The following is a 22,789-nucleotide window of genomic DNA, read 5'->3' on the forward strand; positions in this document are numbered from 1 at the left end:
TGTTCTGTGTGGTCATTGAAGACTTAAGTTTTACCACATGTCCACGATCAAGAAAAGGCTTGTTTTTCTGGGGACCTTTTTTATCAAGCAGCAGGAGGAAACATTGGAATTTTTGTATTGAATATCCATAATGCATCATATACTTAATTGTACATATGAATGTCCCATGATACATTTTCCATACTCAAGAGACTGCTTGGAAGTAAAAATCATACTGTTGTTATAATTAGACCCAAACCCTGTGTGGTCATTTGCTGGTTGCCATTGATTCTTTATGGCTTGTATTGCTGGGCAGATTAATCCGCAAAGTATAAGGTTTTGTATTGATGGTGGATATTAGTCTTGAAAGGATCCCCAAAAAAAGGAAACTACCATGTAAGATCATATCCTGGGCACATGGTTTTCTTGAGTGCATGTCATAATAACCTCTTTGACACCTGTGGCTTGTATTCACATCTGTTTTTAAGGATAAGAATAGATATCATGACTGAAAAAAATACTGCACTGGTTCTTTCTCATTTCACTCTACTTATATGACTTGAACGATTTCTTACAGGTGTCCTCTGCACGTCACAATATCTCCTAACAGTTTTTTACTTGCTCTTGCAATCATCCTGTGCCACTGCACTTTACTCTATAACATTTCTATACAAACCAGTTGTACAGTGAAAGGTGTATATTATGTACAAATTCTGCATTGTTTTGTATAATTTTTTTAATTTGTATTATCTTGTCTATCTCATTCTGTCTTATATAGATAGATAGATAGATAGATAGATAGATAGATAGATAGATAGATAGATAGATAGATAGATAGATAGATAACAACTGAATTTGTGTGGATCAACAAAGTTTCTATCTTATCGTACTTTATCTTATGATGTGTTGCTGGCCTGGGAGAAAATGGTATCAGGTCAAAGGAAAGTTTAGCTTTATCTCCTTAGTCCTGGAGATCAAACCTGCAATAATACAAAGCACAGGCCTATATTTATAACTTTATTTTCATCTTCAATCAATAGTCCAAACATGTGACTGTATCTCTGCTGTTTCCTGATTGTTCCTGAGAGGATTCTGCTCAGTCATGTTTACTTCAGGCTGGAAAACAAACTGCACCTCATAGTGGTCAGGGTCGCTCTCATCCCTCATCTGATGATTGGTTATCAATCGTGTCAATCTACTAGTAGTGGGCGGTCCCTGTTACCCCCTTTTTCTTGCGTCTCGTAACCCTATTGGTCAAGCCTTTTCGCTCCTCGATGTGATTGGTGCTTTGTAGCCTGGTGGCGGGTAGAACATTCCAGAAGTGGGCGTATCGGGAAGCTGCTGCGACAGTTCTCCAACCAGCACACCCCGGGGCTAGCTGTGCTAACATCACTATAACAACGGCGTGAACGCGATGGACTCATCAGGTTGAACTGATACACAGACAAGTCGAAGCTCTTCAGATACCAACGAACAAGACACACGCCTTTGTAAGTAACTATGGTAACTATACCGTGTCGCCTCAGTGTGTCCAACGTGTATAACATGTGCTGCTAGCCACCCAAACAGCTAACAAACGTGTGGCTAACCCAAGCTAGCCAACCAAAATAAGAGACTTGGGGACCGAGCACCGGCAGTGCGAAGGACCTATTGTTTTTCGTTTTATTATTCAGGCAAATTAATCGCGTTTTTGACGTCTTGAACAAAACTAACCAAACCTCGCGGGCGCGTCAGGTGAAAATGTACGTATTCTGGAGTAATTTGTAATGGGCGTGACAAAATGGCTCAACAGCACCCCATATAATACGCAGCAATTCCGTCTGGTTTAACCGATCTTAACGAAATTCGGTACACAGGCGTATCATGACCGGACGAAAAACAAAATACCTGGCACCAATTAGATTCGAAATGTTGGTTTCGTACAGGATGAACATTTCATGCCCTCAGTTCTGCCAGGTACAGCTGAAAATGTATCAGCTGTTGGTCATTCATTTCAGGTGCCATTATGGTCTTTTCCTCGATTTACTGCACTGTTGAGTTTAGTTGTACAGGTGATTAGTCACTCACTCACTTATGTTAAGCTGAAACAATAACACTTGTTTGTGACTTACTATTTCTTCTTCTTGTTGTTGTTTAATGGCAGGTGGCACCACTGACATTGTGACATTAAAGCAAACTGACATAAATTTGATATTATAAAGCCTGGGTGGACTTACTATTTAACTCCACTCAGGCTTATGTCAGACTGTTGCAAAGGTGAAAGATTTATACGATCTGAAGAGAAACAAAAGAGACGGACAGATCTATTAGTCTGTCTGAGTGATAGTGATAGCATCACCTACTGCCTACTTACATTAAATATGTACTCGGGCCCGCCCGTACAATGCTGCTCGCAGAGCTAGTTATAATTTATTCCTCATTTTGCCATGTTTTTTTTTGTGTGAAGCATTTTGTAACCTTGTTAAGATAAGTGCTATACAAATAAAGTTATTATTATTAATATGTCACTTTATTTGTCTTCTCTTTATAGTTTGTGACCAACTGCTGCATCCAAACAGCCTCAATAATGGAGGACCAAGTGACAATAATCACCAACCCCCTTGTGAACGTGCGCATAACAAGCACCGTCTACGCCGTGGAGGTTCAGCGCAGGTTCAATAGAGGGCTGTGCATCGCTGACTTTAAGGTGAGCCTCTTCTTATCCACAAATCCCACGTAACCCCTCTAAAGAGATGTACAAGTTGGTTTTCTCAGATGTAACCTGCACACTATATCAATTCTTATCATCTCCGCCAAGGAAATTATTATTTTTCACCACTTTGTCTGTTGGTAAGACTGTGGCAAAACTAGTGTGGTGCAAAGATGCTGTACAGCTTAGAGATGAGCCCATAAAACGTTGGTGTATATCCGGATCAGGGGGCAGATCCAGGAATCAAGATTTGAATTAGAGAACTAGAATGGCAATCAGGCCCAACAGTCCTGTTATAAAACCAAATTTAAATTCCCTACATCTGGATTTTTATTTGGATCTGCACCAAATATCAGTCTCCTAAACATGCCTGATTTTGTAAACATCAAGATCCATAAATTATTATCTGAGAAATTAAGGACAATGTTTGGAGAAAAAAAAACGTTGTCATAATATTAAAGGAAGTGAAAAGAATTACTGGATCTGCCCCTGATCTTAATCCACAATCAAAATTTGATGGGTTCATCCCTGGCCCATACCACGTCCCTCCATTAAGTTTTGTGGTAATCTGTTTAGTTGTTTTTGTGAAATCTTGCCTACAAATAGACAGGGGTGAAAACATAACCTGTTTGGTGGAGGTAATAATTCATGGATCTTGTTAAAACAGACTAGTCATGTTAAGAGGACTGATATTTATGAGAGTGTGTGCAAATTGGTGCAGATCCAAATTAAAATGTGATTTCTTAAGGCGACTGCTTTGGCGGAGGTATGCGCTCTACTGAGTGCCATTCAAGTTCATTTCTGTCTTCTTCATGTTATCACAAATCTATCAGCATCTGAAAAATCCAATTGAATTACATGTACTATTTTGTTTTTACTTTAACCAGGGAAGGTTGGAGATGGCTGTGGGCACACCTGCCTCCTCCATGGATCTGGAGTTATTCAGTGTCTCAGACAAGTTTATGCTGAAAATGGACGACAATGACGCTTTGCTGGGCTCCTATCCTGTGGATGATGACTGCAGAATACATGTATGTAGCTGACTATTGCCATATTGTAGTGTCATATGCACAGCCAGGTTTCATGGGTCCAAATCTGATTCTGTTTATCTGTAGGCAAGAAAAAAATAGCCTCACATATGACAGAATACATTTTTAGTGTAACAGATTGTGTGAAATTTGTATTGGTTTGGTTTGCACAACAATATTATGCATTGACATAATCAGTAGATGATTTGTCGAGGGATGCTATCCCCTTAAAATCTGACTGACCAAAAAAAGAATCCCTCTAACTTGTCAATTCTGCCATTCCTGGTCAGTCATCCTCCCATCCCTATGGAAAAGAGAGCCAAGTGTGTAGATGGAGAAGTTGTGTGAGCAGGTGAACCTACTATAGGTAGCGCCGCTAACTAAATAATGGCCCCTGCAGTGTGTTTTTTAAAAGCTGAAACAGAATAGATCAGAATGATGGCACTCTTTGCCTTGCTATCCCTCTCTTTCCCATTCAAACACACTGACCTTTTGTCCCAGTCAGACTGATCATCAGCAGCGCTGATAGAAATCCTTTTGCGTCAGTGTTCAGTGGCCATCCGTAAAAGATATACTGTCTTAGGCAGGCAGGAAGAATTCAGCATAAACAGGGTAGATACTGCTTTCACTGTTTGCGTTTACGCAACAACTATACAGTTCTCTACTGCAGAGGTGTCGGCCCCCACCACCCCCATCATTGACTTATCAGCTACAAAGGCTAATTATCTGGAGATACCCTCCCACACCGAGTTCTGGGGGTGACCTTCCCTGTGGTAAAAACTAACAAATCCCCTACTGAACATAATGAATATTAAACTTGCACCATTTGACCTAATTAGCCCGGCTGACTTATTGCCGTCCTTGTTTCAAATAAAAGTGATTATTGACAAAAAATTATTTCCTGCTCAGGTTATTGATAATAGTGGACAACAGGTGGGCGAGTTTACCGATGTTTCCCAAGTGGAGAGGTTTGAACTCGCAGACCAAGACTACGAAAAAAGAACAGGTACAAACTGCTACACCAACAATTCTCTCCAATTTCTACTTCTCATAAGATAAATCTATTTTCAGTGCTTATTGAAATAAGTTTTACAATATTTCCGTAGTTTAATGCCCAAATGGGGCTTTTGCTATAGCAAAGGATGATATAGCTATGTCAAAGTATTTAAGTTTTTTTCTGATTACTTAAAGGGGACATAGCCATTTTCCCTACATGGCCTTGGCCATGTAGGGAAAATGGCCATGTAGGGAGACTTCCAGTGCCTTGTTACGACACAAAACCCAGGAAGCTCAATCGAGTCACTCAAGCATGACGTTTCTGACTTAGAGGAACCATAACAAAACGCGCGAGTGTTTTTTCCCCCGAGTTTTTGGGTTGGTAGACATGTCAGATACCCACATTAACGTGTAGAAGCACTAACAAAGTGGAATTTGCATGCTATGTCCCCTTTAATGATCACATCAATCCCATTTAAAATTAACCATGGGATCCTGACAATAACACAAAAAACATTTAATACCTCCATTACACAACAACTGTAGAAAGCTTTATTTATTTTGTGAACATTTTGACAAAATGTAAAACTAGCTATTCAAACTTTTTAATAGAAAAAAATACTGTTGAGTATGTGTATGTGTTCATGAGTTTCTTTCCCTCAGACTCAGCAAGGTCGTTCATGAAGAGAAACCGTGTGGGCCGCTTCAATGAGGAAGAAACAGCCAAGAAGCAAGCCGAGATGGCTGCTCGGGAGAACGAACAGAAGGCTGCTGCTGAGGCCATTTCTGTTGGCAACCGATGCCAAGTGCAGGTCCCCGGGCAGCCCACAAGGGTTGCCTCGGTCATGTATGTTGGTAAGTGTGGATAAAGATAAGCTGGTTTACTTTGTGTAGGAGACCAGGATGCTACCTTCTGCAGACTTTGTTTTAATTTATGGTGATAAAGGTCCATTACACAATAGTAGTTTTATGATACTAAAAGTAACTGCCGGATTGGCTGTTAAAGTGCTTCTTGTGCTGGTATGTTCTGTTTTATTTTGTCAGTGTTGTTTACTGAAGGTTGTTAAATCCACATAGATAAATATGCCTCCAAAAATCTGTTTTGCTTGAATACTGTGTAGGAATGTTCACCATTAACTGTTCACCCTTTAACTGTCAATAAGAATTTCGACAGACATACAGATTAATATTAACGCTTAATCCATGAAAAAAAAAAATCCTCGGACCTCGGCACAGTCTTACCAGGTATTCTCCCCTGTGGGTCTCAAACAGACTGACTGACCCCACAGCATGTGGACCTGTAGCTATTTCTAGGTAAATTCCAGGAGAAAAGCTGTCTGCTGATGACTGATTAGGCCTGAACTGTTAATTAGGGTTGATTATTGTGATTGCCCATTGAACATGTATGCAGTTTACTCTAATGCGCACCAGAGTGAAGAAAACAATGTCTCGCTGTCCAAAAACGTTCCAGGTTTTTTGTGTGCTTCACGCAGTTTACTTTGTTCGGTAAAAGAAACCATGATTAAATATCTTCAAAGTCATGGCAAATTAATCTGTGATACTGTGTTTAACACACAGAGCAGAGGTGAAAATGGCATCTCACTTATAACTTGTGATAACATGTCAGTGTTAGGGAAAAGACAGAGAATTTAGGACAATGACTAAGCAAACAAGTAAAACGAGTAGAAATACCTGCTGTAAATAATGTTGCTTTAATTGCAGGTACAGCAGATTTCAAGCCAGGCTACTGGGTGGGTGTGAAGTATGATGAGCCCCTGGGAAAACACAATGGAACGTAAGTGCACTATAATTTATGCAATACACATTTCACTTGGCCTTGATTTTACCCTGATTATGACCTTGTCCCCTTTTGAAAATTATGTCTCCACAGTGTTGGAGGGAAGCAATACTTTGATTGTGAGAACAAATATGGTGCATTTGTGAAGCCCATGAATGTGACGGTGGGAGACTTTCCAGAGGAGGATTATGGTTTAGATGAGATGTAGGACACTATAGTTTTGTTTTTTTCTGTCACGCTTAAGGTATGCATTCATCAACCTGCAGAGGAAGGGGAGCTGTTTTTATTGTAACAAATTTAATTTTTTGGGGTTGGTTTTTCTCATCCTACTCTGGAAGGTTTGATTCCAATGCATTTATGCCTCATTAACTCCACTGCAACACAACACAAGTGACAATTGGGTAGTAGTGTCTCTGGGTATTGGATGATAGTAATACATGGTAATCACAACATAACGAAGGTTCATATGTAGCTTTTCACTTAACACACATTTTCTTGCTTTGGTTGTACTACCATGTATTCTCAAGATTGATGACATCTGACAACTATTTTCTCATGGTTCAGTTTATATTTCTCTTTACAAAGATGCTTGTATATAACTGTTTACAGTCAACTGTAATTTAACAGTTTTTGAAGACTGTAAATTGCTGAGTGTGGTCTGAGGATTGGGCGACTGTACTGAAGGAAAAATGTACTGGAACAAATTTTGACACTAAAACAAGAGCAGCATTGTTGCTGGTATCCCTGACAACTGTGATGTTCAATTGAGTTAAACTGGGAAAAATGTTAGAAGTTGCTTATGTCAGACAAGAAAATTATAGTTAAATGGGGGGAAAAAAATCATTGCTGTATTTTGAGTCAGGGCAACCACTCACCTTGTGGATCAAATCTCTTCCTATATGCAGTTAATGCCAGGAATAACAGTGTCAAAGTAGGCAATGGTATATAATTCCTTTCTAAATGGATTTGAATTCCTTAAATGTCCTGTTGTGTTCGTATGTGGTTTGTAAAACAGTCCAATTTTTTGGGCTTCCAAGTGGATATGGGATTTAATGCTCCTTTTTTTGCCCTGACTGAATTCCTCTTCTCAAATGTTAAATCGTCTGCACTTTAATGTATCCTGCTTACATTGAACCACTGAAATAAAAATCAACATTTCAAGATTAAAATTTGAAGTTTACTTGTTTTTATCTGACTGCATCCATCAGATCAAATGTATTTATTTAATTTGCTCCTCTGTATACAAATATATTGAAAAGATCTAAAAAATAATCCAATTGTTGCTCGAAATCTAATCATTGGATGCTGATCGTGTCTTGAGAATGTTTCTCGGTGAACTAAAACTGATCTGTTGGATTGTATCAATACATCAATTCCTGCTGTTAACACTAGAAGTATCCTGTTATTTTTTATTTTTTTTAGGTGGATGGCTTAACGAACAAGTGGTGCAGTGGAGATGTACAAATAACTTTAGGAGTTGTACCATTATTTTATGTATAGCTTTGATGACCATGAGTACCAAAAATTGTATATTTCGAAATGCTAAAACTAAAACTTTGATTTTATGTATTTCTGGCTCCCATCTACAGGGTATCTAACATTATGTTGTGTTCACTCTGAAGTCATCATGTGACTGCCTCTCCACTGTAATCATGACAACACATTTATGATTTTTATGTGTTATTGATTCAAAACTGATCACCTGTTTTAATAGAAATATTAATAGTACATGCCCCATAATAGGCCTGTAAGGGAAACATTGCTACTGTACCTCAGAGGGGCCTCGTCTGTTATGTTAGCATATACTTCAGATGGCTGTGTCCTTTGTCCTTCTCTTCATCCTCTGATGCTTTAAACTACACGGCTGCACCACTGAAACCAGCAACTGATGAGAATTTCACTACATTTACAGAGGATTGGGGAGTTGAAGATGCAAAGCAATTGTTGGAGTTGTGGTTTCGTTGTACTGGTATTTTGGCCCAGCTGTAGTTCAATTATTACTTACTTTTACAAGATCTCGAGAAAGTTTTGCAAGAAAAATATGACAAATTACAGAAATCAAACAGAATTTCAAATAAAGGTCACAACAAGGTTTAACAAAGTAACCGGCTGGACTTCAGGGAGAAGTTGTATATTTGGCTGACAGCCAGAACCTATTGTTTATATTCAATGAAATGCTGATACCTCATTTACACAAATGTCGTTCGGTTTTCCTTTAAAAAAAAGGCTATGATCATCTTTAAGGTGCTGGTTTACAATGTGCCAAATGGTAATGCATAATAAAAATCGTCACTACAGTAGCTTGTGTGTGTGTGTGTGTGTGTGTGTGTGTGTGTGTGTGTGTGTGTGTGTGTGTGTGTGTGTGTGTGTGTGTGTGTGTGTGTGTGTGTGTGTGTGTGTGTGTGTGTGTGTGTGTGTGTGTGTGTGTGTGTGTGTGTGTGTGTGTGTGTGTGTGTGTGTGTGTGTGTTGTAACATGAACCATTAACACTCTTTCTGTCTGTTGCACATCTGTCCATCCTGGTAGAGGGGTCCTTCAGCTTGTCCCTCAGTCAGTGTTCCACCAATGGAAATAGGATACTAGTGATTATAGACTACCGAGCAAGTTATGAATGCTATAATGAAAATTGAGCTGACTTTCCCTGTAATTTTCTCGAAGTTTCTGCAGTAAAATCTCTTGAAACTTGACATGCAGACAAAGGGGTTCACCATGAACAAGAGTGTAGTTCAATATTTGTGGCCCCTCTTAAGGATTTTAAAATAATATTTTATAGCAGCAAGTTATGAATGTCATTATGCAGCTGCACGTACTAAGGCATCCCTAGGTTAGATTTAAGATTCAACTGTGAGATAAAACAAACAAGATGCAGTCTGGTTACATGTAAAGGTGTTTTATTCTATTGAGTTGTAGAATTTAAGCAACGTGTCTGACACGACACGTCCTTTGTTTTTAGTTAGTTAGTTAGAATAAATAGTGAATAAATGAATGAAAACAACAACAAAGGAGAAAAAATAATTAAGAAGAGGTGGCCTTTTTGTTTTCGGAGAGGGAAATGTACTGTTCCATTTCTACCATAAATACAAAGAATTGTTTTTTTGTTGCTGTGGATGTGGGATCTTGGCAAGAAATAATATCAGATTTATGATTTAAAAAAGCAATCCTGTTGTCGCTGTAATCATGGCAACCAAATACCATAGATACATTTCTACAGTAAAACACAGTCAGAGAAAATGTTGTCAGTTATGAAATTATGAACATCTTTCCACTGTTTGTGCGTAAACCTGCAAGACCGAACCAGATGGGAGCAGGTTTCCGGATACAGTTCACAGAAAGAACAGTTTACATCAATGTCACTCCTGATCTTCACTGGATAAAATCTATGAATCAGCTTAAATGATGGCAAACACACTTCTCTGACCCTATTTGCGAGGAGCAAACCTTTATTCCAGTCAATGTTGCACTCAACAGAAAGCATATTGTTCTGAAATAAAGCTCCATAGTCTAGAGTTTGCATCTTTTTAACAGAAAAAATACACATGTCCTACTGAGGACTGAGCTGAATCACTGTGACGCTGGCAGCTGCAGAGAGGAGACATGGTTTCTACTGTGCGCTTCTACTTTTACTCTCCAGATGACAGACGTCACGCTGATGACGTGCACGCCGACCTCTCGCGATACTCCGCGCGGCTTCCCAGGCAGCAGTGTGGTGTGGCGTGTGCGCGAGAGAGAGACAAGGGGGAAAGATGGCGACGCAGGAGAGCGACGCGGCGAAAGACACCGTGAGCAACGGCGAGGTAAAATGAATGACAGCCCTCTCACCACATTCACCTTCCACGTCCCGGGGGAGGGGGGAGGAGGAGGCCGGTCGGTCGGTTTGTGCGAGCGGGGAGTCCGGCACCGGGTTATGTTTGAACGCGTTACCGAACATTACACGAGCCCCGGTGACGTTGTCAGTGCCGCTTGGTTTTTAAAACGACAAGCCGAGGAAGCCCGGTCGTTAGCGGGTTCCCGGTGCGGAGACCGAGCGGTGTCGGCGGGGATGTCTCACCCGGGCACACACGGCGAGGTAGAGGCGACGGGACGGGGAACCGGGTCCAGGGGTGTCGGTGTGAGCCGGCTGACTGCTGCGGGGTGTCAGAGCCTCCACAAGGCCCGAAGCTGAGCGACGCAGCTCGGCTTCGTTAACTCGGGCCAGTCCCCAGCAGCAGCCCGCACACACTTCTCCCCCACCGCTACTACTGCTCATCTTGTGTCTTTATTTAACGTTTGGCTCAATGTCCATTTTGTAAACCTCCACAGTGAAATACGGGTTTATCCATCGGCTTCCTGTTAACATCCAGGATCAGGTGTAGCAACATGGGGGGAGCGAGCAGCCTAGCAATTATTTCCCACAGTGACTGATGCTTATCACAAGTTAACAGAGGTCAGAGTGAATCATCTCCTCTGGTTTCTTCCTGCTCCGGGTCTTAAGTCTTTAGCCAAACAGACATCTGTGGTGATACTGGACAGTGACATGATGAAACATATGTTAATGTGTGTAGCAAGGAGCTGACGTTTGGGGGTCAATGCTATTGTCAATTAACTAATAATTGAACTTTGATTTGTTTTTAGGGTTCTATATATACACAACTCAGGTTTTTGCTTCTTTGTATTGCACTTTTAAATCTACAGTATTTAGCCCTAGTCTATGCCTACCATATTAACATCAAATAGAGATGGCCAATAGAACAATAATTATCCCAATGTAATTTTCATCAATAGCAGTATAAAAGAAGTCCAATATATATTGGTATGTTCCTGTGTACGCTCAGTGAGGAGGTGTTACACATAATCGAGCTACCACTGATTTGTCAAATGTTTTAAGTGCTTGTCATTCTCTGCCCCGCAAAGAGTAAAGACGAGTTTAAAACCACAACCTTCACCCAGGAGCAGTAATCTGTCTTTAAACTCTTAAGCAATAATAATGTGACATTTAACTGTCTATCTACAAATCTGTTTTTTTTAACGTTGATTTAATCAATAGAAGTTGGCAATGATAAATCCCTTCAAGCCCAGAAGGCTGTTAAAAACACCTAGCCCTGTTTTCATTGTATTTCCAGTTTCTTGGAATCAGTTTGGATAAAAATACTGTTCAGAAACGGGTTACAAATCTTTTTTAATTCTTCAGGGAACCAATTATTTTTTTATCCAGACTGTTAGAGTCTAAATACCTTTTTTAAACGATCAGTTTAACATAGTTTTTTTAATCCATTGCTGGGGACTGGGTTCCTCTCGAAAGTGATGCCTGGCTCTGATATTAAAATGTAATGAAAATACACAAGTGGCAGAAACTAGGGCAACTCTGCATAATGTACTTGGTGCCTCTTTATGTTAAATTTGCTCTATCAGGATAAATGCACTATTAGTTTTGGAAGATGCAGTTATGTTGTTATATTGAAACCCACTGCTGAGGAATCAGCTGAGAGAAATTTCTGTGGTATTAATTTAGGGGAAAACACTCAAGGGTCTAATAACATATATAACCAAAGGTGTTTGCTCTTCTTTTCAGTTAGTCAGTTGGTCTCTATGAGGACAGGGCAGGTGGAACTGGTTTCAACACAACACACTTGGTGGATTCATTGTTATCCATGTCTACAAAATTAGCATTTTACTTTTACTACACATCCTCTGAATGTGGTGAAAACATTTGTATCGTTAAATGATTTTTACTTATAGGAGATAGTCACTGTGATATGATAGACATTACAGAAGTCTCCATTTCTCTGTGAACCATTGTCTTCCCTGAACTTTTTACCCTCCTCCTCTCAGACACACACCGACAATCCAGTGAGAAGTATTTACTCGGAAACCTGAATAGGTGGTTAATTGTTAATCCTTGGGGAGTCTGTAAATTGTAAATTATTATCCTAAGCTGCTGCAGGAGATAACCTACTTAGTGTGTTGGTGATCTCTCTGTGTGATGGTTATTATGTTGATCGGTTCAGGAGTCAGAGATCCATGACTCTGATAGAGCTGCTTCCATTTGAACACAACAGGACATGGCAGCGAGGATGAAAAGCCCCATTTTGAGCCACTTCATGGCCTTGAAATCATGTTTTCTCTCTTACTCAATTCAAGGCTGTCTTGGCACCCTGTTAAAGGAGAATGACTTGTCAAACGGAAAGCATTTTTTACCCTCAAGTATTGTTTGTTTCTAGAGGCCAGTTGCTCCTCTCATTTGTGATGGTGTCAACGGGGGAGATTAGATGTTTAGATAGTGAACGAGTCTCATGACTTGGCATGTGCTTGTCTATTGTGTCACTTGAATAGAGTCTGGCCTTGCTGGAGGGGTGGGGGATGCATGGACACCCTGAACCTTTCAAGGGTGAAATTACGTTGAAGAACAGAGATTTTTATTGATCTTTACTATGCAAATATAATGGGGACTGTTAGAAGACTTATTTAAATATTTTGAATCTTCAAAGGCATCATGGTAATTAATTAAGTGAATTAAGTCAGTACCTGTTTTCCCAGTTTGATAAATCTTGTTAGAATGGCCTCTTTTCAATGTCCTGTAATTTGTAACAATTGGAGGACTTGAACAGGTACTTTCATTTCAACAATTAATTTATTGAATATTTTTTTACATTATATATATTTTATACTATATAACTCTAGTAAAATCCCTGGATGTAACGTAATTTAAACCCAAATATACTATATTTTCAATTACATAAATAAGAAGTAATATTTGAGAAGCTGTAGTGAGAGAATCTTTGGATTAATTGATTGATCATTTGGTCAATAATACATCTGAGACTAATATTCATGTCTTACTTTGTCAAACCAGCATTCTAAAAAAATAAGAAAGATATCAAAGGTATATGTTTGTATATATGTAACCTTCAGAAAACCCTTTTTTATTAATGACACCAGTGGCTGCTCAGTGAACTACAGCCACTATCCTGCTGCTCATGAGGAAACATTGACCAAAACAGTGACTGGATGTGCACGAGACTGAACTTGTGCGACCGGCCTCATGTGGATAGATGAGGCGCAGCAATAAAAATGAAGTGTGGACTATGGTCTGGCAATGCAAGAAAAAAATCTGATTACGTGGGTACTGAATGCATTTGTCAGTGGGTTGAGACAACGATAAATCCTAAACTGATGGCCATTAGAAATAAATGATAAGCAACATTAGCTTGGAAATAATGCTCATAAGAAATATAAAGTAACCAGTTCTAAAGACGAGATGTTTTGTTTTGTGCTGGGAACCAGTTGTTTGAACTAACGTTAACTAGTCCTGCTTACTGTTGGTGCTGTAGGGGAGTGGAAGAGGGAGCATAAAATCCCATCCTTTCCAGAAAACCTGAGACCTTCTACATATGAATCAATCTATAGGCTTTAATAGGCAACTGAGAAAGTTGGACATGGTCTAATTTTTTTCACAAGTTGGCAATAGAGAGTGATTAATGCATGTAACTTTTTTGAATTCTTGTTTACAAAAATGTAAGATAAAGAAATGTTTTTAATTAAGTGTTAAAACTGAAATCATTTGTCATTTAATTTTTAAACCTTTCCTATCATATGTTCAATTGCAAATTTCTTGCTTTGAAAACGAAGCTATTTGCCATTATTACCTCTTCAGGAAATGGCGCATAAAACATTGTCTCTATAAACTGCTTAAAGACAGAGGTCATTAGGTCATTGATCATGTGTTGGTGTGTATTTATGGTTTTAGGTGAGCAGCAATGGAACTGTTGCAGCAACAGATGACCAGACTGTGCAGACAGCTGCAGATGCACAGGACCCTCAGCAGCCACCGCAACAAGCACCAAATGCCTGGCAGGTTATTAAAGGAGTCCTCTTCAGGTGAGTGTGTCTTTTTGTCTTGATCTGAGATAGCAAAGATAAAACCTAACTCTGATACTATGGATGTATTAAAGGTTAAACATACAACATTCACCAACACTAGATGTCACCTCAGAGCTAAATAAGTCCGCCATACCTCCCCCTTCCCTTAGTGTTATCAGCAAATTGTTGCGCAGCCCAGTGAAAGCATCCCCAAACACTCAAGAAGCTCAACTGAATAAGGTTATCCAGTGTACGTGAGACCCAACAGAAAGAAAAAAAACAGTCTATGCCAACAATGCCGCGTAACCCAATTAGTGGTAGTAGTATTTGCCAAACAATAGTGTATTATTGGCAACAGCAAATTAACTAATGTTATCATGGCAGCTCCAACTGGTCACTGATGAAGACAGACATTACTTTTTGACATGCATTATTCAAATGCAAGTGTGATGTCTACTTTCCAAAAAGAGGGAAGTAAAGAACCACAAACGCACAAAAGTAGGATGGAAGCTGGAGATTTTATGATTCATCAGTGATATGTTTTGTGTCTGCCACAATGTCTCTGATGTCCCATGATTTATGATGCAAGAGACCTTTCCCTGCAAGTCTGAGTGGAATGCAGTTGGACTGGATACATTTTAATCTGATTAGCCCTTAAATTGCACTTACAACTTATATTTTTAATCTTGTGCATCACCTCCCTCTTGCGCTCTTTTATATTTTTTTCCCTCTTATCACTCAGTTAAATTCCTGTGTTACTCAATACTCTTTTCTTTGTTGTGTTTCCTCTTGTTTCTCCAGAATCTTCATAATATGGGCGATCAGTAGTTGGTTCCGCCGAGGACCGTCCACGCCTGACCCCAACACGCCAGCTGGGGCACCCAGAGTACCCAGCAGGAATCTCTTCCCCAAGGAAACCCTCATGGTATAATTAAATATATTTAATTTATGCTTTTCATCTTTAAACACTCCTCATATTCCCAGCCCCTTAAATACCTACACAGCAAACAAATAGTATATTTCCCTGTCATTGTAACCGTCTCACTGCTTCTGTAATGTCATAAACACATTTTCTCTCTGTGTCTGCAGGACCTGTATGTTTATGTGTCCCAGGAGGAGGTGTTCTCTGACTTCAACAACACAGATTCCCTGTTCTGGTTCCACAGGGACCTGGTCTATGGAGACTGGAACATGGGAGAGGAAGGGGACGGCTGCTACGAGCGTTATGAGGAGATTGACATCCCAGAGGTGGGGATAACTTATAGAGGGGAGGTCCAATGTGAGAGTTGGGGGAGGGTTCAGACAGTAGTTAAATGGTGAAAAGAAACAGGCGTTAGACAGGAAACACAAGTTGATAATGAACTTATTAGATCTTGTATGTGCATTTACTTGAAATGAATATTTTTCCTTGTGTGGCATTGGCTTGCAGGCTGTTCAGCACAACGGTTCCCTTTTCATTCACGTCTACTTCACTAAAAGTGGATTCCACCCAGACCCCAAACGCAAGGGACAGTATCGGAGACTGGCAACAGTTCATTCAACACGAAGTGAGCACATGTGCAAAACACACATGTACATTTTAAACAAAAGCTGTAGTAACAGTACGGAGGGTTAACCTTTTACTTTTTTACTCTGTCAGTGCTGAATAAATTCAAACGAAGAAAGTTTATGAAGACCAAGAATTTGCTAACAGGAGAAACAGAAGCAGATCCTGAAATTATCAAGGTTGGTATATTTTGTTTTATTTGGTGCACTGTAGATCTAGACTGATAAATCAGCCAATAAATCCAAGGGATCTTTACCAATCAATGTTTAATTATTTATGTTTAAAAGTTATTATAGTATGCTATATTGGTTTTAAATACCAACATATTTAGCCTTATCAGAAATCCGGTATCAATCAGGTTATAACTTTTCCTTATCTTAATTTGCTGATACGGATATGTTAAATATACCCACTGATTTTGTTTGCACACATTGAATTGAAGTGACTTCTTATTGCTGGCAAATTTACTGCACAAGAAAGTTTGTAAGAGTGAAAGTTTTAATCTTTTAATAAACTTTATCACTTGACATTGAGTGCCAAATACATCTTACATAAACGCCTATTGTAACTTATCCTTGAAATGGCAACCAAAGGAACCAAAATTTATGTTATCAATTAAAATATTAGAAAAAGTATCTACCGAAGCTCTTCAGGAACTAAAGGAAAACTCTGAAATGTGTTTGACAGCGAGCAGAGAGCCACGGTCCAGTGGAGATTATTTCTCATTGGCATCCCAACCTCACCATCAACATAGTAGATGACCACACAGCCTGGGTCAAAGGCTCTGTTCCACCTCCTCTAGACCAACGTAAGTTCATCCCGCTGACCTTTGTGTCATCACTGCGAGATGTTGGAAATGTTTGCAGTTTTTTTTAGGTCTCAACTGCAACAGACGTTTAACTTCTCTGTATCGAACATAGATTTCTTGAAGTTCTGTGTTAAACAGTCTTTGACATTTCCACTTTTCTACCCCGTCTATCACTAGATGTGAAGTTTGATGCAGTCAGTGGCGACTACTACCCCATCGTGTACTTCAATGACTACTGGAACCTGCAGAAAGATTACTACTCCATCAACGAGACCCTGACAAAGCTGCCGCTGCGTCTCAACTACTGCCCACTGTCCTTGTGGCGCTGGCAGCTGTACGCTGCCCAGAACGCTCGCTCGCCATGGAACTTCCTGCCTGAGGACACTTATGAGCAGTCTGATGAAGACCAGGACTCTGTGAAGGTATGAAGTCAAGGGTCACAGAGAGAAAATAGAGACAAACTGTTGAAGATGTAATGAGATAGAAATGTGTTGGTTCTTTGATACAGGTTTGTGTTTAGGTTCTGTCAAGTAGACAAGCAATAATAATGACTCTTATTTAGGTATTTAGATCATGTGGGTATCGCTGCAGTCAAACCTGTGACCTTTCTGATAATCTTTCTTACATATAACTTGGGATGAAAAACTCTTTGTATAGGTGGCCCTTTTGGAAACCAACCCATACCTGCTGGGACTCACCATCGTTGTCTCCATTGTGCACAGCATCTTTGAGTTTCTTGCCTTCAAGAACGGTAAGATCACAACAAACCAGTCTGTATTCAGAATAAATTGTACAGTGTCTGTCAAACCCCCTAACGTCACCTCACCACCATCTCCTCCTCAGATATCCAGTTCTGGAACAGCAGACAGTCTCTTGAAGGTCTGTCGGTCCGCTCCATCGTGTTTGGAGTGTTTCAGTCCCTGATAGTGCTGCTGTACATACTCGACAACGAAACCAACTTTGTGGTGCAGGTCAGCGTCTTCATCGGTCTTCTCATTGACCTGTGGAAAATCACCAAGGTCATGGACGTCAAAGTAAGTCAGAACAACTCTTGAGCTCCTGTCTTCTGTCCTATTTAATAAAACACCTTAAGTCGGTTTGTCTCACTGGTGATCTCCCAAATCAACAAAGAGGGAACTAATTAGAATACGTGTTCAGATGAAGTTAAGTTTGAATAAAAACAAGAATTGATAATAAGCTATATATGTTAATCTAACTGTCCTTTGTTCCCCGTTTTCAATCCAAATGCTACCCTGTTATATCTGTACATTACATTTTATTCTTCCTGTTGTTGTAACATCATTCAAGTAACCACACTTTTCTTCTTTGCTTAGCTGGACAGAGAGAACAAAATCTTGGGGTTAATCCCAAGAATTGCATTCAATGACAAGTCAACATACGTGAAGTCTTCAACCAAAATCTATGACGACGTAAGTTCAATACTCAACACATTCAGAAGACGCTGTTTTCAGGATATGATTAGAAGAGAATATATTTAATTTGAGACACCTCAAGCATGTCTTATACAAGCAAACCAATGAATAATATTTTTTTAATTGGTCAGTTGAAGCAAAAAGTTGAATGATGATTCCTTTTCTCTTGTTCAATGAACAGATGGCCTTCAAGTACCTGTCATGGCTGCTCTACCCTCTGTTTGGCTGCTATGCTGTCTACAGTTTATTGTACGTAGAGCACAAAGGCTGGTACTCATGGGTACTCAGCATGCTGTATGGCTTCTTGTTAACCTTTGGTAAGTGACACATTTATACACGACTAATAACATATTCAATATAAGATAGAAGCATTTTACATAGACAGAATAATACATAGACTTACAATCCAGGTTTTCTAATGGATAGATAGCATGCATAATGCAACACAAGACAACATATTACATTAAGTGAAGTCAATGAAGAACAGTTAACTGAACAAAGGTTTTTTATAGATTATTTAACTTCTTATATTTCTGGCATTATATATAGAAAATAAATCTGCTCTGTGTTTCCGATTTTTACGTTTGGTTCATGTTTATGTAAATCTGTTTTGTAAGGTACAGCTGATTATTATTGTGTTGAATTTACACACAGCTTCTGTTTTCATACTTGCATCATGGTTACGTACTATTCCCAACAGCCTTTGCCAGTGTGCTGTGTATTATTAGATTCTCAGCCATGTTGCCTACTGTCTCATTTACTGCCTCTGGTGTAAAAAGTCTTCATGTGACCTAAACCACCTCCTTCCTTTCCCTGTTTCTTTTTTAGGTTTCATTACAATGACGCCGCAGCTATTCATCAACTACAAAATGAAGTCTGTGGCCCACCTCCCATGGAGGATGCTCACCTACAAGGCTCTGAATACCTTTATTGATGACCTGTTTGCCTTCGTCATCAAGATGCCCATGATGTACAGGATAGGATGCCTCAGAGACGGTACGTCTTCTCTGAACCAGACGATGTTGTGCATTTAAGTTGTATAATCAACCAATTGAAACCAAAAGCTTTTTGTAAAGTTCCTTTGGCCATGTTCAGAAACCATTTTCAGTTTGTAGTTTGAAGATGAGTAAAAGTAGGCACACAATTTATCCTTAAAGATTTGGACGGTTCTCCTTTATGGTCTTTCAGTTTTGACTTGAGATCACTGACTTCAGAAGAAATGTAGAACCTTTGTCACTCATACATTGTGTATGTCGTCTCACACCAAATGTCCAAATCACCATCAGTCTGCGATGTCTGTCACTTTTTACTGGTATGTCATTATCTCAGTATATGCTTAATGAAGATTAATAGTGGCCGCACTTCTTATTGGTTTAATAATGTGAAAGCTCACATGTTGTAAGTTTGGGGAACACATTTTTAACATAGACTCTTTTTGTACAAAAATGAAGCTAAAATATACCGGATAGCTGCCGCCATCTTGCGCATTGACATCATTTGGAGTCTGTGCAGTAAAGATCGTGGAATTTAAATCATATTGGAAATATGAACACTTGAATATACATCACTGCGAAAAGAACTACCTAAAATGACAGAAACCATCTTTTGAAAAATTTGTTCTTCGTGTACTTTGACGTTTTAGTTTGGCCAATGTCCCTTCTACTAACATGAGGAGGTAAAAGGTATTACTTATACTGCCACCAGCCACCAGGTAGTGATCAAGATGATTTGGTTTCACTTTTGTGGAGCTGGCATGTCGTGCATCTTTGTATGCAGTCTGATTTTTACAATGAATTGATAATAAATGGTTATTTAATTATTTGACTAACTCCGCTGTCCTCTCGTGCAGATGTGGTGTTCTTCGTCTACCTTTACCAGCGCTGGATCTATCGGGTTGATCCCAACAGGGTCAACGAGTTTGGCACCAGCGGAGTAGACCACGACCCGAGCAAGACACCGACAGTAGAAGGTGCTCCCGCAGTAGAAGGTGCTCCCGCAGTAGAAGGTGCTCCCGCAGTAGAAGGTGCTCCCGCAGTCGAAGGTGCTCCTCCAGCAGACGATCCTGCAGCAGACGATGCTCCCGCAGTAGAAGGTGCTTCTGAAGCAGATGATCCCACAGCAGACGATGCTCCCGCAGTAGATGATCCTGAAGCAGATGATGATACCGCAGAAGACGATCCTGCAGAAGACGATCCTGCAGCAGACGATGCTCCCGCAGCGGCCGCCCTCACAGACAAACCAGAGGGGGAGAAGAAGAACGATTAAGCAAGACCACGCCCTCACTGCCGGGGCGAAGAGGACTTGTGAAAACAAGGCAGGGAAGGGAGTTGTCGTTTAGCTGTCATGGACACCGCTACAAAAAAAGATGCAGTTCAACTGTTCCCTCTGATTTCTGTGTGGATCCACAGAGAATCATTTTCAGTGTAGACTTGGTAAATTCTTATTTCTGTTTCCCGCTCCATCCCTGCCCTCTCGTTTTGCGGTTCAAGTGAAGTAAAACAAAATGTGTTGTACTGTATTCTGTTTGATTTCTCAGAGGGTAACAGTGTCTTGGAGTAGAGGTTGGGAGGGGAACGGGTCGCGGTTATGCTAAACCTTTCTTTTTTTTATACAGGGAAGAAAGAGGCCAAGTGCAACTTTTGTTATTTGTGTCGATTCCTTGTGAATTTTTCTTTTCATTCCATGTGAGCACCGTGTTTCCAAAGCCTGGAAACTGGTGAGTAGTGCTGGAGGAAAACTGGAAAGGTCCTGAGCCACGATGGTGGATGAAGATGGGAGGGGACTGGAGACGAGACGGACGACCCTATAGGACACTACCCACAAGACAGTGACTGCTACCCTCAATTTTAAACAAATGGTTAATGTTCTTAACTTGAACACAAAAAATAACAGCCTTGTTGGTATTAATATAAATATATTAATATTGTCAATGACTTAATTTGTTTTTCAGTCACTGAAGCATTTCTTTTTTTGTATGTCCTCAAACTGTACAGAATTTCAGCTTGTCATGTTAATAATACAGATGTCAAAACTGTCTAGCAATACCTAATTTGCGAGTTTAATTTTTAATTTTCCCCCTTGACTGGATGCCTGATTTTCACATGTTTCACGCTCTGAGCCAAATCACCTGGACAGACACGGTGGAGACAGTCAGGTGTGTGTGTGTGTGCTGGAACAGTTACAGTGTCTCTTGTTGTTGAGTTCTGTAAAATCCTGAAACAAAGAGGGTTTGATGTTGGTTCATATTAAATTTTGAGCATTCATGTTTATAGTAAAATTTAAGTGTGATTTAAAATGTCTATGCAAAGATTTGTTGATTTTTTTACTGTTAACTTTTCCTGCTTTTCGAGTTCAAGAACAGTATTTTTGCATGAAACCTTATATTTTTCATGCAGATTTTAATTGATGTGGAGAGGAAATACAGTTTCGGCACTTATGCAGCATGCACCTTTATTATATGGTTAGGCTTTAATCATCAGTCAAAGCTCGAGTCAAAGGCTGCAGCTAATTGACATTTTCCCTGGTGAAAATGACAGATTATGAAAAGTGTCCTTCACATCTTCCCTCAAGGGTGATGACTTTAGGACGAAAGTCCTAAAGTCAGAGATTCAGTTTACAAAGGAATAACAAATGAGATGCAATCTCTCTTTCAATGAGCTGACAAAAGGAAATATTTCATATTCTTGTTCAGAAATAGAGGACCAAATAGTTAATTTATTGTCCTGTGATTGAAGATTGTTAGTTTCAACTGCTGATCATAGGTCACTGAATTCATGAAGTTTGGTTAATTACCTGTTGAAAGATGAATAACTTGGAGTAATGCTGCTACAATACACTAAATACAGTAGATGTGTCTGTAATCGTTTAACCCTTTTCAGAAAGATGATTTAATAGTGTGTAATATACATTTCTATAGTAAACTAATTGAGTTGGGCTTGAGGCCTGAGGGTTGAGGGACGTGAGGCCAAATGTTAGTGTTTGCTCTCACCTACACAAATGATGCTTGATGGGGGGGATGCGGTGCAGATTTCTCATTTTCCTACCATGTATAGTCGTATTGTACACAGATCATCCACTACTTGAAAACCAGTGACATATGAACAAGGACCCCCTGATTACTTGACTCATCCTTAGTAGGACTTATATAAAAATAGAAAATGCTGAATCAAAGCATGTAGCTGTAGTGTCACGCCCCTAGATGTAGCCAAGGAGGATTTTAACTGCTTCCTCGAAACACTTCAACTTTTACTTTCCATTTCCCTTAAATCGTCTGTTCTCCATGGGAACAGCAGGGGGCACTGCAGCACCACATAACTTCCCCAAACATGGAAAAGTGTGGAACCAGGTTTTCTAACAGCAGTTACAAAATCGTGCAGGAAGTTTGTTGGTGCGGGCTCAGATCTGCAATTAATCATAAAACCAGGAATTCACACTTTTTCTCAGTGAAGAAACATGATCACATCAAGACGCTGAACAAACACCTGGCTCTGGCGTGATGCCACAGTAGGTGTTTGTGGATGCAGTGCTTATTTAAATAGATGCAGATATATTTGCATATTCAGAACACATGGTTGTTTGGTTTAGAAAATAATTTTCATTTTGTGGGTCTTGTTTATTAGATAGTCAAATGTGGAATATTCAAATGAGTTAAAAACACCACGTGTCCTGGTGAAGCTT

At 39.7% G+C, this 22,789-nt stretch overlaps 2 protein-coding genes across 2 annotated transcripts; both read left to right on the plus strand.

Moving 5' to 3' along the window:
* The first annotated feature begins 1,298 nt into the window (after positions 1–1,298).
* Positions 1,299–7,659, plus strand: tbcb (tubulin folding cofactor B). Its single transcript, XM_035153972.1, has 7 exons — positions 1,299–1,469; positions 2,510–2,665; positions 3,556–3,699; positions 4,606–4,702; positions 5,356–5,547; positions 6,415–6,487; positions 6,584–7,659. The coding sequence occupies exons 2-7, from the start codon at positions 2,546–2,548 to the stop codon at positions 6,696–6,698; spliced, it is 741 nt and encodes a 246-aa protein (XP_035009863.1). The 5' UTR covers positions 1,299–1,469; positions 2,510–2,545; the 3' UTR covers positions 6,699–7,659.
* Positions 7,660–10,147: 2,488 nt separating this feature from the next.
* Positions 10,148–21,411, plus strand: clptm1 (CLPTM1 regulator of GABA type A receptor forward trafficking). Its single transcript, XM_035154817.2, has 14 exons — positions 10,148–10,283; positions 14,213–14,343; positions 15,127–15,250; positions 15,415–15,573; positions 15,755–15,872; positions 15,965–16,050; positions 16,559–16,679; positions 16,857–17,101; positions 17,337–17,430; positions 17,523–17,713; positions 18,014–18,109; positions 18,294–18,429; positions 18,941–19,108; positions 19,962–21,411. Exons 1-14 carry the CDS (start codon positions 10,233–10,235, stop codon positions 20,375–20,377), a joined length of 2,136 nt encoding a protein of 711 aa, XP_035010708.1. The 5' UTR covers positions 10,148–10,232; the 3' UTR covers positions 20,378–21,411.
* Positions 21,412–22,789: the final 1,378 nt, after the last annotated feature.

This window comes from Hippoglossus stenolepis, chromosome 4, assembly GCF_022539355.2.
Source record: "Hippoglossus stenolepis isolate QCI-W04-F060 chromosome 4, HSTE1.2, whole genome shotgun sequence".
Classification (NCBI taxonomy): domain Eukaryota; kingdom Metazoa; phylum Chordata; class Actinopteri; order Pleuronectiformes; family Pleuronectidae; genus Hippoglossus; species Hippoglossus stenolepis.